General features: G+C 43.4%; 1 protein-coding gene across 6 annotated transcripts in view; it reads right to left on the bottom strand.

Moving 5' to 3' along the window:
- Positions 1–12,084, bottom strand: part of GABRG2 (gamma-aminobutyric acid type A receptor subunit gamma2) — a 79,792-nt gene that overhangs the window by 48,858 nt on the left and 18,850 nt on the right. For all 6 annotated transcript variants that reach the window (XM_070735890.1, XM_070735892.1, XM_070735894.1 and 3 more), the window contains exons 4-5: positions 4,851–4,933; positions 1,664–1,801 (exon numbers count right to left, since the gene is read on the bottom strand). In XM_070735890.1, coding sequence (XP_070591991.1) covers positions 1,664–1,801; positions 4,851–4,933 — 221 coding nt within the window. The remainder of the gene's footprint in view (positions 1–1,663; positions 1,802–4,850; positions 4,934–12,084) is intronic.

Below are 12,084 nucleotides of genomic sequence, written 5' to 3' on the forward strand. Positions count from 1 at the left end.
GGAGCCTTGCACTGCGCTACTACCAGTTCTCTAAACTGCCATTACTGACTCATGCGTGCCAGACAGAACACATGTGGGAGGATTTCACCACTGGTTGCCCATCATTTATTTCATTATTAACCATAGTCTACAACCACTATTCTTACAAAGCAAGGTAAACACCCTCTATGTAATATGTTTATCTTGGAATAGTATCTCTATTTTTAAGGGCAAAATTGGGGACAATAGGGAAGTTCAAGAACATCGTCCTCACTCTAACATCTTTATAGACTATGCCAACCATCACTCTTTCTTTCTTCTTTTTGGATTCAAGCTAGAAATGATCTTCCATAAATGTTTGGCTGAATAACATTAGAAGCAGGCTCCCCATTACAGAGCATTTTCTGAATATGTTAATCCAAATGAACAGAATACCTCTTCAAGCTAAAAACACAAAGACTAAAATGGATATTGCCAGTGTTTGGGTTGTAACATAACCATCTAGATTAAAGAGTCATATAATTGGAATCTGTCCAAAGCAAAATTAAATAGAAGTACTATTTCCCAGGATTCAGAAATCCCAGTAAAACTGCATTTGCTTTTTTTTAGTGACATTAAACTGTTTGCAGCCAACCACTATTCCAAAATCTGCATCACAAATACTTGTCATTATCTAATCAAGGCAGCCCTTCCCTCCCCAATCCTACACCTGTTTCGTTAAATTTTTCTCCCTAAGTGAAAACACTTTGAATTGGTGTATATTAAATTTCACATGTATATTTTCAACTAATTTCTCTCTTTTCTAAAGCTTATACTATGTTCTGTTTAAGTTACCCCACCCAATTTCATATCAACTACAAATATGATAAGCATTACTCTACTATTCATCTGAATTATTCATGACAATAGGGTAGCGTATTGGTATTTGTATTTATTAGATTTGTATGCCGCCCCTCTCCGAAGACTCGGGGCAGCTAACAACAATATAAAAAGACAATGTAAACAAATCTAATATTAAAAACAATCTAAAAAACCCCAATTTAAAGAATCACTCGTACATACAAGTATACCATGTATAAATTCTATAAGCCTAGGGGGGAGAGAAATTTCAATTCCCCCATGCCTGATGACAGAGGTGGGTTTTAAGGAGCTTGCGAAAGGCAAGGAGGGTGGGGGCAACTCTGATATCTGGGGGGAGCTGGTTCCAGAGGCTCGAGGCCGCCACAGAGAAGGCTCTTCTCCTGGGTCCCGCCAAACGACATTGCTTAGTCAACGGGACCCAGAGAAGGCCAACTCTGTGGGACCTAACCGGTGGTGACTCAATGGTTAAGATGTTGGACATTTTGGTTGGAAAGCCAGCAGCCCATGTTTGAGACCCAAGCTCCACCTGATAAGGTGAGCTCCTATCTTTCCCTAACACCTGCCAATTTAGTAGTGCAAAAGCATGCAAATACAAGTAGATAATTAGATGTCACTACAGTGAGAAGGTAACAGTGCTCCATGACATCATGCTAGACACATGACCCTGGAAATGTCAACAGTACTAGCTCAATGGCCTTGAAATGGAGATGAACACCACCCCCAATAATCATCAACACCTAGTAGAGTAAAATCCACAGAGTCTCCTTTATCTTTATTCATGAAATTAATGAAAATATGATGAAAGTATAGTTACTTAACTTACCTGATGTTGTTGGAATCACTTCAGTTGTATTTCTAAGTCCAATAAATGAGAACTGATAGAGCCTCCAGGATCTAGTATCTCCCACTTCCACTGAACTGCGTTTCCACATATAGATTATTTCTTCCTTTGGGTAGCCATCTTCAAACCAAGGGAAATCAGGATTACATCAATATTTTTTAATGTGTTAGCGCTTCTTTATTTACATACTAGTATTTTCCTATTTATGTGTGGATCTCAGTGATACTATAGATCCGTGATGGCAAATCTATGGCATGCCTCTATTTTTAGCAATTTTAACTGTGGTGCAGACAGGCAGGCAGGCAAGCAGGCAGGCAGGTGAGTGAGTCAGTGGCCAGGTGCATGTGTACTCATGGAAGCAGCAGCAGTGGTGAAAGTGGAGAAGAAGACAGGGTACATGAGAGAATCTCAGGAGGAGAGCAAATATCTCTTGTTCTTCCACCTTGCAGTTGCTGGTGCTTTTCTGGGATGTGCACAAGAAATGCTGGGAGCCAGCTTAAATGCACAGGGTAGCATTTGCTGCCCCACCTTCTTCTCCTTCCTCAGCTTTGCTGGCAGCAGGCATAGCAGGGGGCGGGAGCAGGTATCACACAGATTGCAGTTGGACCCATCACCTGAGATGCATCTGAGCTGGCCGGCTGGCCCCTTTCCAGCAAAAAACATTGGCAGCTGCTTCAGCCATGCCTGCAGGATGGCAGGCAACTCACTCCAAACTGCCCAGTTCCCTGGCTGCATCCATGGGGCTGGAGTAGCCACCAGCTGGGTGAAGCCTCCAGTCTCATTGCTGGCCATCTCTAGAATTGCTAAAAATAGAGGTTGGAGGAGGCAGGGAGGGTCTCAGCCACTCTGCCCAAATGGCTGGCCAGGCTGTGTTGGAGGGTGACCCTCTGTGCTGCCTCTAGACTGCTCTGCGAGCCATCAGCCTCACTGGCCCCTGCAGTACTCTTGCCACACATGCCCTGCTCCCAGCTGCTTTCTCCTGCCCGCTAAACCAGGGCCCTGGTCCTAGCATCCCTTTAATTGCTCTCGAGAGGCTGCTCTTTCCAGGCTCTGCTTCCTTTGGTATGAGATCTTTCCCTATGGAGCCACTGGCCTGCCTACACCACAGTTGTTGCAAGGAGAGCAAGATCTGAAAGGCTCCGATGAGCACCTGGTGCTGGAGGAAGGGAAGGCTACGGTCAGGCCTGCCCGCCTTTCAAATCTCACTCTCCTGGCTGGGAAACTTGACTCCTTTTCCCCCTTTTCCTGCTTTGGTTTTGGAACATCTTCATGGAAACCCTGCCCCAGCTAAGGGTGAAGCAACCAGGAAAAAGCAGGAGGTGAGAGAAAGCACAGGCAGTGTGTGGCAGCCCGGATTCTGATCTTTACCTTCTCAGTGGCTTGGAAATCTAACAGGAAAGGGAGATGACAGGTGGCCTGAAAACAGAGCCAGAGCTGCACTCCACTATTGCCTTCCTCCTTCCCTCAGTGTCACTATCAGCTAGTAGGAGGGAGCCTAAAAGCTGAGTTTGTTAGTCAGGCTCCTCCCAGGATGGAGAGACATGCTGCCAAAGTCCACCATGGCCACTAAAGTGAGGAGAACACCCTGGCTGCCTTCCCCACTCACCTGGTCAAGTTTTGAGAAAGTTGGTTTGACACCCCCCCCTCCTCTTGTGTTTTTTTAAATGAGTCAGGTATGTGCAGCAACAGTGGCAAAGGCTGATAAGAAGGAGATAGGGGTGTGAGGGAATCCCGGGAGAAGGACGTGGTGCACATGAGGTGGCCGGTAGCTCTTGCCCTTCTCCCTGCAGCTGCTGGTGCTTTTCTGGGGTGGTAGGGCTGCACACAAGGAATGCTGGGAGCTAGCTCAGGTGCAGGGGAAAGCATTTGCTAACTGTGTGGCCACCTGCATCACCCTCTGCTCCTTCCCCAGCTTGGATCATCTGGTGGCCGGCATGGTGGGGGTTAAGCAATACCGCACATGTGCTGCCATTTTTAGCATTCAACAACAAATAGATGCATTTGTATGGTTTTCAGACATTTTACAGCACAGTGCTTATTGAATGCATCTAAAATCCCAAACAACAAGAACTCCAGAAAGATTTTTACAGTTATAAACCATCATGGAAAAAGCATGACTCTGTCAAACGTCTGACAGGTTCCATTATATCAAATTGTAAATACAGTGATCCCTCTATTATCGCGAGGGTTCCGTTCCAAGACCCCTCGCGATAATCAATTTTTCGCGATGTAGGGTTGCGGAAGTAAAAACACCATCTGTGCATGCGCGCCCTTTTTTTTCTATGGCCGTGCATGCGTAGATGGTAGAGTTTGCGTTCCCCGCTGCCCACGCAAAGGGGAAACCCGATTCGGCTCCTCGCTGCTGCTGTGCTACCGAGCAGATCAGCTGCTGGGCGGCCGAAGGAACCTTCCCTGGGTCTTCCCCCTCTTGCTGGCGGGCGGGGCGAGCGGCGGGCATCAGCGAGGAGCCGGGGTTTCCCCTTTGCGTGGGCAGCCCGGAAGACCCAGGGAAGGTTCCTTCGGCCGCCCAGCAGCTGATCTGCTCGGTAGCGCAGCAGCAGTGAGGAGCCGAATCGGGGTTTCCCCTTTGCGTGAGAGAGAGATGAGGAGGAGGAGGAGAAGGAAGAAGAAGAAGAAGAGGAAGAGGAGGAGGAGAGAAAACAAACCTTTGTCATTTGAGACAATCTCTTCATTCCATTCAACTTATTTAATGGTAAGGTCAACTCTATTTAACCCAGGGCATCATAACCTTACCTATTCCTGAGCTTAGAGGAAAGTTGGGACACAGATGTGATGAATTTATAAACATGAAATCTGAATTGATAGCTTATTTTTGACAGCAATATTCCTCCTTAGTTGGAATTCAACAGTACTTGGTAGCCTCATATTTATTTAACTATATAGCTATTTTTTTTGGAAATATTTCCCAAAAGTGTTTGGAAATAGTGACTCATAGATAAGTGCCCTAGATTTCTCATACAAATCAAGAGCAACATGTTCATCTGAACAGTAATTTTAGTATTGGTTATTGCTGCACATTGATACAAAAACATACTATTTATTACATTGTCAGCTTTATCTGATTATTCTGATATTAAGTTTGTTTGTTTTTTTCCACTATTATTGTTTTCCTATTTCTTTCAGGATAATTCCACTGTTGACTACTTACAGCTTGAAAATGCCAGGGGACAAGAGTGTTCATCCATTGGGAAATTGTGTAACTGTAATTGACACTCTGCATCTATTGTCAGTCTGAAAATAAACAAAGACAGATGTTATTTCTATGTGTACGGTTCTCAGCTATGAATTCTTACTGTAACTATGTTAATAGTCAATATGTGTTCATGGACAATATTTTATCTCTGCTAAAACCCCTGAGAAGTGATCCTTGAGTACATAAAATATTCTTACAGTCCTTGTTCTTTTAGACTATTTCTTCACCTTCATTTTTTATAATTCTGAATCATCTGGAGCAGAAATTTGTCCCAACTTTATTTTTATATTAGTTTGGGAATGGGTAAAAAGAAGCTTGAAAAATCCATATGCATTTTTGCATGCAGTTCTCTTAATACAACTTGTTATAATATAAAAGGGAATGTATGTAACTAGGGGTCGAACTGTGGAACCTTGGTGCCTTCTGAGCTTGGTTGTTTGCTATCAGAGATTTCATTACCTAAATAGGTAACAACATCAGTGCCATATATTTTGGCACTGTATGATATATACCCCAGTCCCCAACATGGGTCCCTTGCCCCACAGAGGGGCAATTTCATTTTTAATGGGGGCAATTGGAACCTTGTTTAAACCTAATGAATGGCCTTTTAGGTTTCTTTTCCATGAGTAGTTCACTTTTTGAATAATAATTATATTATATGTCATGGGGTGCGGAGGCCTCAGGATTTTAGACATGCTTAGGTGGGGCATGGTCTAAAAAAAGTTGGGAACTGGACTTCCTGGTTGGCAAGAAGGAGTGAAGCAGCTGCAAGGAGGATCTCCTCCCTGGGTTTGCTTTTTTCCTCCGATCTGCGAGACCTTTCGGGGCACAGTTTGCTTGGAGGGCGACGTGGAGGATGAGGGATTATTCGGGTGCCAATTGCTAAAGGCGTTTTGCAATTGGTACGAAGGACACCCTCTCTATCGGAGACCGGAGGCACCCGTCTCAGCTGTCACCAGTATGGCGGGTCTGAAACTCCAAGGAGCCACCACAGAGGGAAGCAAGTGAGAAATACAGATCTTTCCAAAAATTCCTTAAGATTATACTATGTACTGCATTTGGAAGAATTTATTAGAACATCCTTTTTTTTTAGTACGAAAAGCATAAAATTACTTTAATTTTTAAATAGACTGCCCTGACAGGAGATCAAGAAAACATCGTAAAAATCAGTAAAAAGCGGCGACGGTGAAGTGGTGAAAGCCAGCAACCCATTTCGATCGGGGGCTGGGTAACCAGAATATTCTGATCTTGGAAGGGAGTTAAAAAATTTTTTCCCAAAGACAGTGTTTAACTCAGATTTTTGGAACCATAGAATTGCACAACATTGAAGCACATAGACATTGATTTTGTACTATATGTGGAATCGGGAATTGGACTCAAGATCCTGATAAATAGAGCGAGCAGAGGGAAATTCCTTTACCCTCCTCACACCTTTTTCCAGATTGCTGACAACTGTGGAATTTGAGAAAGAAGGATTTCGTGGGGATTGTTTACCTCTGAACATTAGAACGTTTAAAAACTTGGAAACTGGGCGAGAGAGCTGACAGAGGGAGAGGAGTGCCGAGATTTGTGACTTCTACTACGGAAAGCAGACGTTGAGAAAAAATAATTTGAGAGACCTTGAAGCGAGGAGCAGAGAAGCCCGGGGGAGAGCCAGAACAGAGACGTCAGCATAGACTATTAAATAACCTCTAAGTGCCTAAGCAACAAGCAATAAGAAGAAAGAAGATACAACGCTCCCTGTATTTTACACGTTTGCCTATAATTTTCCTGTCTTTTTCTCACTTTCCTGATTACCTGTTATAATATATAATAATATATATAATATAGATATAGACACATAAAATAGACAATAAGATTTAGAACTAGAATTGAAATTTAAAGTACATTATCCTTAGGAATATTTCAATTGTTGTTGTTTTTTCCCCCTTCTTTCCCTCTTAGTACCCTACATAGATAAGATAGAATTGTGACACCAATAGTTAAAGTAAGCATTTTTCAATTGTTTCATTTATTACTTTATTTTTAAAAGTATCTCAAGTGTTTTTCTTTGTATCTTTATTACTCTAGATTGGAATAAGATAGGAATAAGATAGGAAACTATAGAAACATAGATTAAACTAGAACTACAAATATTGACAAGAATTAGAATTGAATTGTATAGAAATAAGTTTATAAGTTTATAAGTTTATAAGTTTATACCATTATAGTAGTTAAGATACTTACATTGTTATTTACATTGTTATTTGCAAAGGAACGTAGAATCATTTAATTAATTATAAACTAGAAAGCTGACCACAAAAAGTTAACTAGTGAATGAAATATAGCAAGAATTATTAATCTGCTTAAACATTTTTTCTTTCATCTCCCATGGTGATCTGGAATAGAATATTTACTATATTAGAAAAGCAAAATCAGATTATAAAAGAGATGGCCAGCTACCAACCCAAAGGTGGTAAAAAAAACCACAACAACAATAAATACAGCTTCCCCTGCCTCTCAAAGGCAAATAGATGAGATGTTAAATGTAGAGAAGGAAAAAGAGAGTACATTATTTATGCAAAATATGAATAAAACTTTAACAGTAATGCAGGAGACCATGTTGAAACTGCAGGAACTGATTACAAATAATCATGTAGAACTCAAAACTGATATACGGAGATTAGAAAACCGACTGGAATCCGCACAAGCGGAAACACAAAAAAATGAGGAAAAAATAATGATAGTAGAAAAAAGGACAGAACAAAATGAAAAAAAATTGGAACAGGTCGATCAAAAACTCATAGAATCTCATAGAGAGTTCGAAAATTCATTGATCCAATTGGAATTAGAGAGATCATCCTATTTCTTAAGATTTCAAAATGTGGTAGAGGCAGAAAATGAAAATCTTGGGGAGATTATGACAACAATAATCGCAGGGATATTACAAACTAACAGAGAGGAAGTCATAAACAAATTAGACGAAATATTCAGAATTAATACTAATTATGCGAGAAGACACCGATTACCCAGGGAAATACATTTAAGATTCGCTAGAAAGATCACAAGAGACAGGGTATACGCAGCGTCTAGAGAAGGGAAAATGAAATATAAAGGTAGAGAGCTAAATATCCTGAAACAAATTCCCAGAAAGATTAGAGAATGAAGAAGAGAATATAGAAATTTAGCCTCCCTCCTGAAGAAAAAGGAAATAACATTTAGATGGATTACTCCAGAGGGGATGATGGTAAAAATAGAAGGAAGGAGAGTAAAAGTCGACAATGCGGAAAAAGCACAAGAGATATACGAACGAATAACTGCCCTAGACTCCGAATTAGAAAGTGGAGATAGACTAGAATCAAGCAAGGAAGAGGATATAGAAAGAGATGGACAAATAGACAGAAAGCAAGGACCAGAGGAAACAGCGAGAGGAAAGGAGAAGGAAGAAGGGGCTAAGACTAGATCACAAACGGCAGCGGCAGCAGATAAACAAAACTAGCTTTCTTGCTTTAACTTTTTTCCTCCCTAGGAGGAATACTTAACTAAATGCTTTCAGATATCAAACTGATTTCAATAAATATAAATGGCTTAATAACAATTGTAAGAGAAAAAAGGTCTTTTCCAAACTCCTAAACCAGAAACTACAGATAATATGTTTGCAAGAAGTGCATATCAAATTAGCACATAAGAAATTCTTAGAATATACAAAATTAGGGGAATTACATGCTTCATTAGACGAAAATGAAAAAAAGGGGGAGTGGCCACATATGTGAAGAAAGAACTAAAACCAAAAGAAATTAAAACGGATCCCAAAGGAAGATATACAATGACGGAAATTGAAATATTAGGGGGAAAAATATTACTGGTGAACATATACGCCCCGAATCAAGAGTTTAAACAATTTTATAAAAATATACGTCAAATTTTGCTTGAAACTAACTATATAAACATTTGTATGGTAGGAGATTACAACGGAATTGTAGATCCAAAAATGGACCACAAAACAGGGAAAAAAAGTAAACTGAAAAGACCTACATTACCAAATACGTTTAATAAAATGACTGAAGAATTAGATTTAACAGATATGTGGAGATTGAGACATCCAAAAGACAAACAATTTACTTTCCACTCTGGACCACACAACTCACTATCAAGAATAGATATGGTTTGGCTAAGTGTTATATCTGCCTGACGACCGGCAGCAGGGAAAGCCGCGGGGATTGGCGCCTTCTCCAAGGTGCTGATTGGCCGCGTTTACTAAGTAACAATGCAGGCGGGAGATTATGCTGTTCTGTATTGGTTGGCTCCTCAGCCTGTCTGCTGTATAAATGTTATGCTGTTTGCTGAAACCTTTCATGTGTGTATCTGCCTGCTCTGGCACGAGTTCTTATAATAAACGGCCTGAATTATACGTGAGTTCCAGTTATTACATTTGGCGACGAGGATTCCTACTATTGTGGGTAACTATACTTACCTCAATGTCTACCCACGTATCTTTTCCCCCCTTTGATCCACAAGGGGAGACCTGGGACTCATACGTGGCCAGGTTTGACTGTTTTCTAATTGCAAATGGATTTTCAGAGATTTCCGGTGACCGTAAAAGGGCTTATTTCCTCGGATTTTGCGGCACGGAAATGTTCAAGACAGCTCGAGCCTTGTTTGCCCCGGTTTCCATAAACAATGTGCCCTGGGACGAGTTTCTTAAAACTCTTCAAGATCATTATGCCCCGGCTCCCTCCCGTTGTGCTCGACGGTATAAGTTCTATCAAAGGAATCAAGGTGAGGGGGAATCGATAAATGACTATGTAGCTGCTTTACGCAGGGCGGCTCTTTATTGTGAGTTTTTGGATTTGAACGATTACCTCCTTGATAGACTGGTATTTGGCATAAGAGATGGTCGCCTCAAGCGGCGTTTATTGGCCATCCAGGATTTATCATTTCACACAGCTTTGTCAGAGGCCAGGGCATTTGAATTGTCCACGCAATCTGTGGCAGCCATGGACTCCTCAGTCAATGTCACCTTGCCAAGTAGCCCTTCCCCAGACAAGCCAGGGGTGCCTGCAGAAGCAGACGGGGCAGCGGCGCCTACTGAGGAGGAAGTTTGTCGGTTGACTGCGAGTCGTGGACGGGAGCAGCCTGCCACCCGGCCCCGGGCCCCACTGTCTCCTTGCCGTGGGTGCGGAGGGGGGCATCTCAGAGTAAATTGCTCTTTCCGTGGCGCTTCTTGCTGGCGCTGTGGTGCAAAAGGGCATATCGCTAAGGTTTGCCGGTCCCGTAGATCTCCTCCGCCGGCTCAAAGGGAGCAAAAAGACTATTCTAACTCAGGCTCTCGGTGGCAGCGACGATCCTCGTATTCTCGCCGGGAAGACTGCAATGCTATTTTTACTTCTCCGCGTTCGACTACAGCGTACGTGCGGAAGACGTCCTCCTCGGTGGACAAGATTTCTGTGTGTGTGCGCCTGGGCCACACTGTTTGCCCGATGCAAGTCGACACTGGATCCGCCCGGTCCCTGGTGTCCTGGTCGACGGCAAAACGATGTTTTCCCGCGCTACGGAAGTCTCAACTTTGGCCGTGTCAGCTCAACCTCAAGGACTATCAGGGAACTCTCATTCCTCTTGTGGGGGAGGGTACCTTTACTGTTCAATTTAAGGCTTTTTCAGGCAAATTACCTTTAATTATTGTGAATGGGCCATTTGCCAATTTGTTGGGTTTGGACTGGTTTACTGCTTTGGGGTTATCTGTTACGGGAGTGAATGCTGTAAGGGAGGAGACGGGTTTTGACAGGTGGGCCAAGGAATTTCCCTCGGTGTTCGATTCCAGCCTGGGCTGTTACAAGGGCTCATTGATTTCTTTTAGCTTAGACCCAAATGTCCCAGCTGTCCGACTTAAACCCCGCCGTGTACCCATTCCTCTGAGGCCCAAAGTGGACGAAGAATTGGATAGATTAATTAGCCAAGGGGTTTTAGAACCTATTGACCAGGCAAAATGGGAAACCCCAGTAGTTATTGCGGTCAAGGGGGATGGGGGAATTCGCTTGTGTGGCGATTATAAATGTTCTATCAACCGGGCGCTTGCACATCATTCCTACCCCCTGCCAGTGGTGCAGCAGCTGCTCCACTCACTAGGAAAGGGCAGGTTGTTCGCGAGGCTGGATTTAACGCAAGCGTACCAGCAGTTACCTGTAGACCCCCAAACTGCTGAGGCGCAATCGATAATTACTCACCGGGGGGTGTTTAAGTGCAACCGACTTCAATTCGGGGTGTCTATTGCCCCTGGAATTTTCCAGGGGCTCATGGAGCGGTTGCTCTACGGAATTGGGGGAACTGTCCCCTATTTCGATGATGTATTGGTTTCTGGGGGGACGGTGGAGGAGTTGGAAATGAGAACGAGACAGGTACTGTCTAAGTTTAGAGACGCTGGACTCAAGTTAAAGGCAAAAAAGTGTGTTTATGGGGTCCCGAGTGTGGAATTTTTAGGTTTCACAGTAGATGCTGAGGGAATCCACCCCACAGGGGATAAGACGAGGGCAATTAAGGAGGCGCCGAGGCCACAGTCAAAACAAGAGCTGCAAGCATTTTTAGGTTTATTAAATTTTTATGCCGTATTTTTGCCTCACAAGGCATCGGTCGCTGAGCCGCTCCATAGGCTGCTGGATAAGGAAGCTGTTTGGCATTGGGGGCGGCGGGAAGAGTCCGCATTTTTGGCGGTAAAAGAAATTCTGACTTCCAACAGTGTACTTGCCCAGTACTCCCCAACGTTGCCTTTAATTCTTACATGCGACGCTTCACAGTTCGGCGTGGGGGCGGTGCTGAGCCATAAGTTGCCAGATGGGAAGGAGGCTCCATTGGCATTCTTCTCCCGCACTCTAGCTAAGGCAGAACGGAATTATGGGCATATCGATAAGGAGGCTTTGGCTCTGATCGCGGGGGTGCGGAAATTCCACAACTATCTGTATGGCCGGCACTTTGAGCTCGTCACGGACCATCAGCCTTTGTTAGGGTTACTAGCTGGGAACAGGCAGAGTCCGATTGTGCTGTCTCCGCGCATGTCGCGCTGGATAATATTTTTAGCCAATTATTGTTATACGTTGACTTACCGGCCGGGCCGTCACATTGCTCATGCGGATGCCTTGAGTAGATGTCCCCTTACGGAGCTCCTGTCAGATCCTGCTCCAGCCAGCACGGTTTTGGCCATTGGGGATGAGCCTGT

Source organism: Erythrolamprus reginae, chromosome 2 (assembly GCF_031021105.1).
Source record: "Erythrolamprus reginae isolate rEryReg1 chromosome 2, rEryReg1.hap1, whole genome shotgun sequence".
NCBI lineage: Eukaryota > Metazoa > Chordata > Lepidosauria > Squamata > Dipsadidae > Erythrolamprus > Erythrolamprus reginae.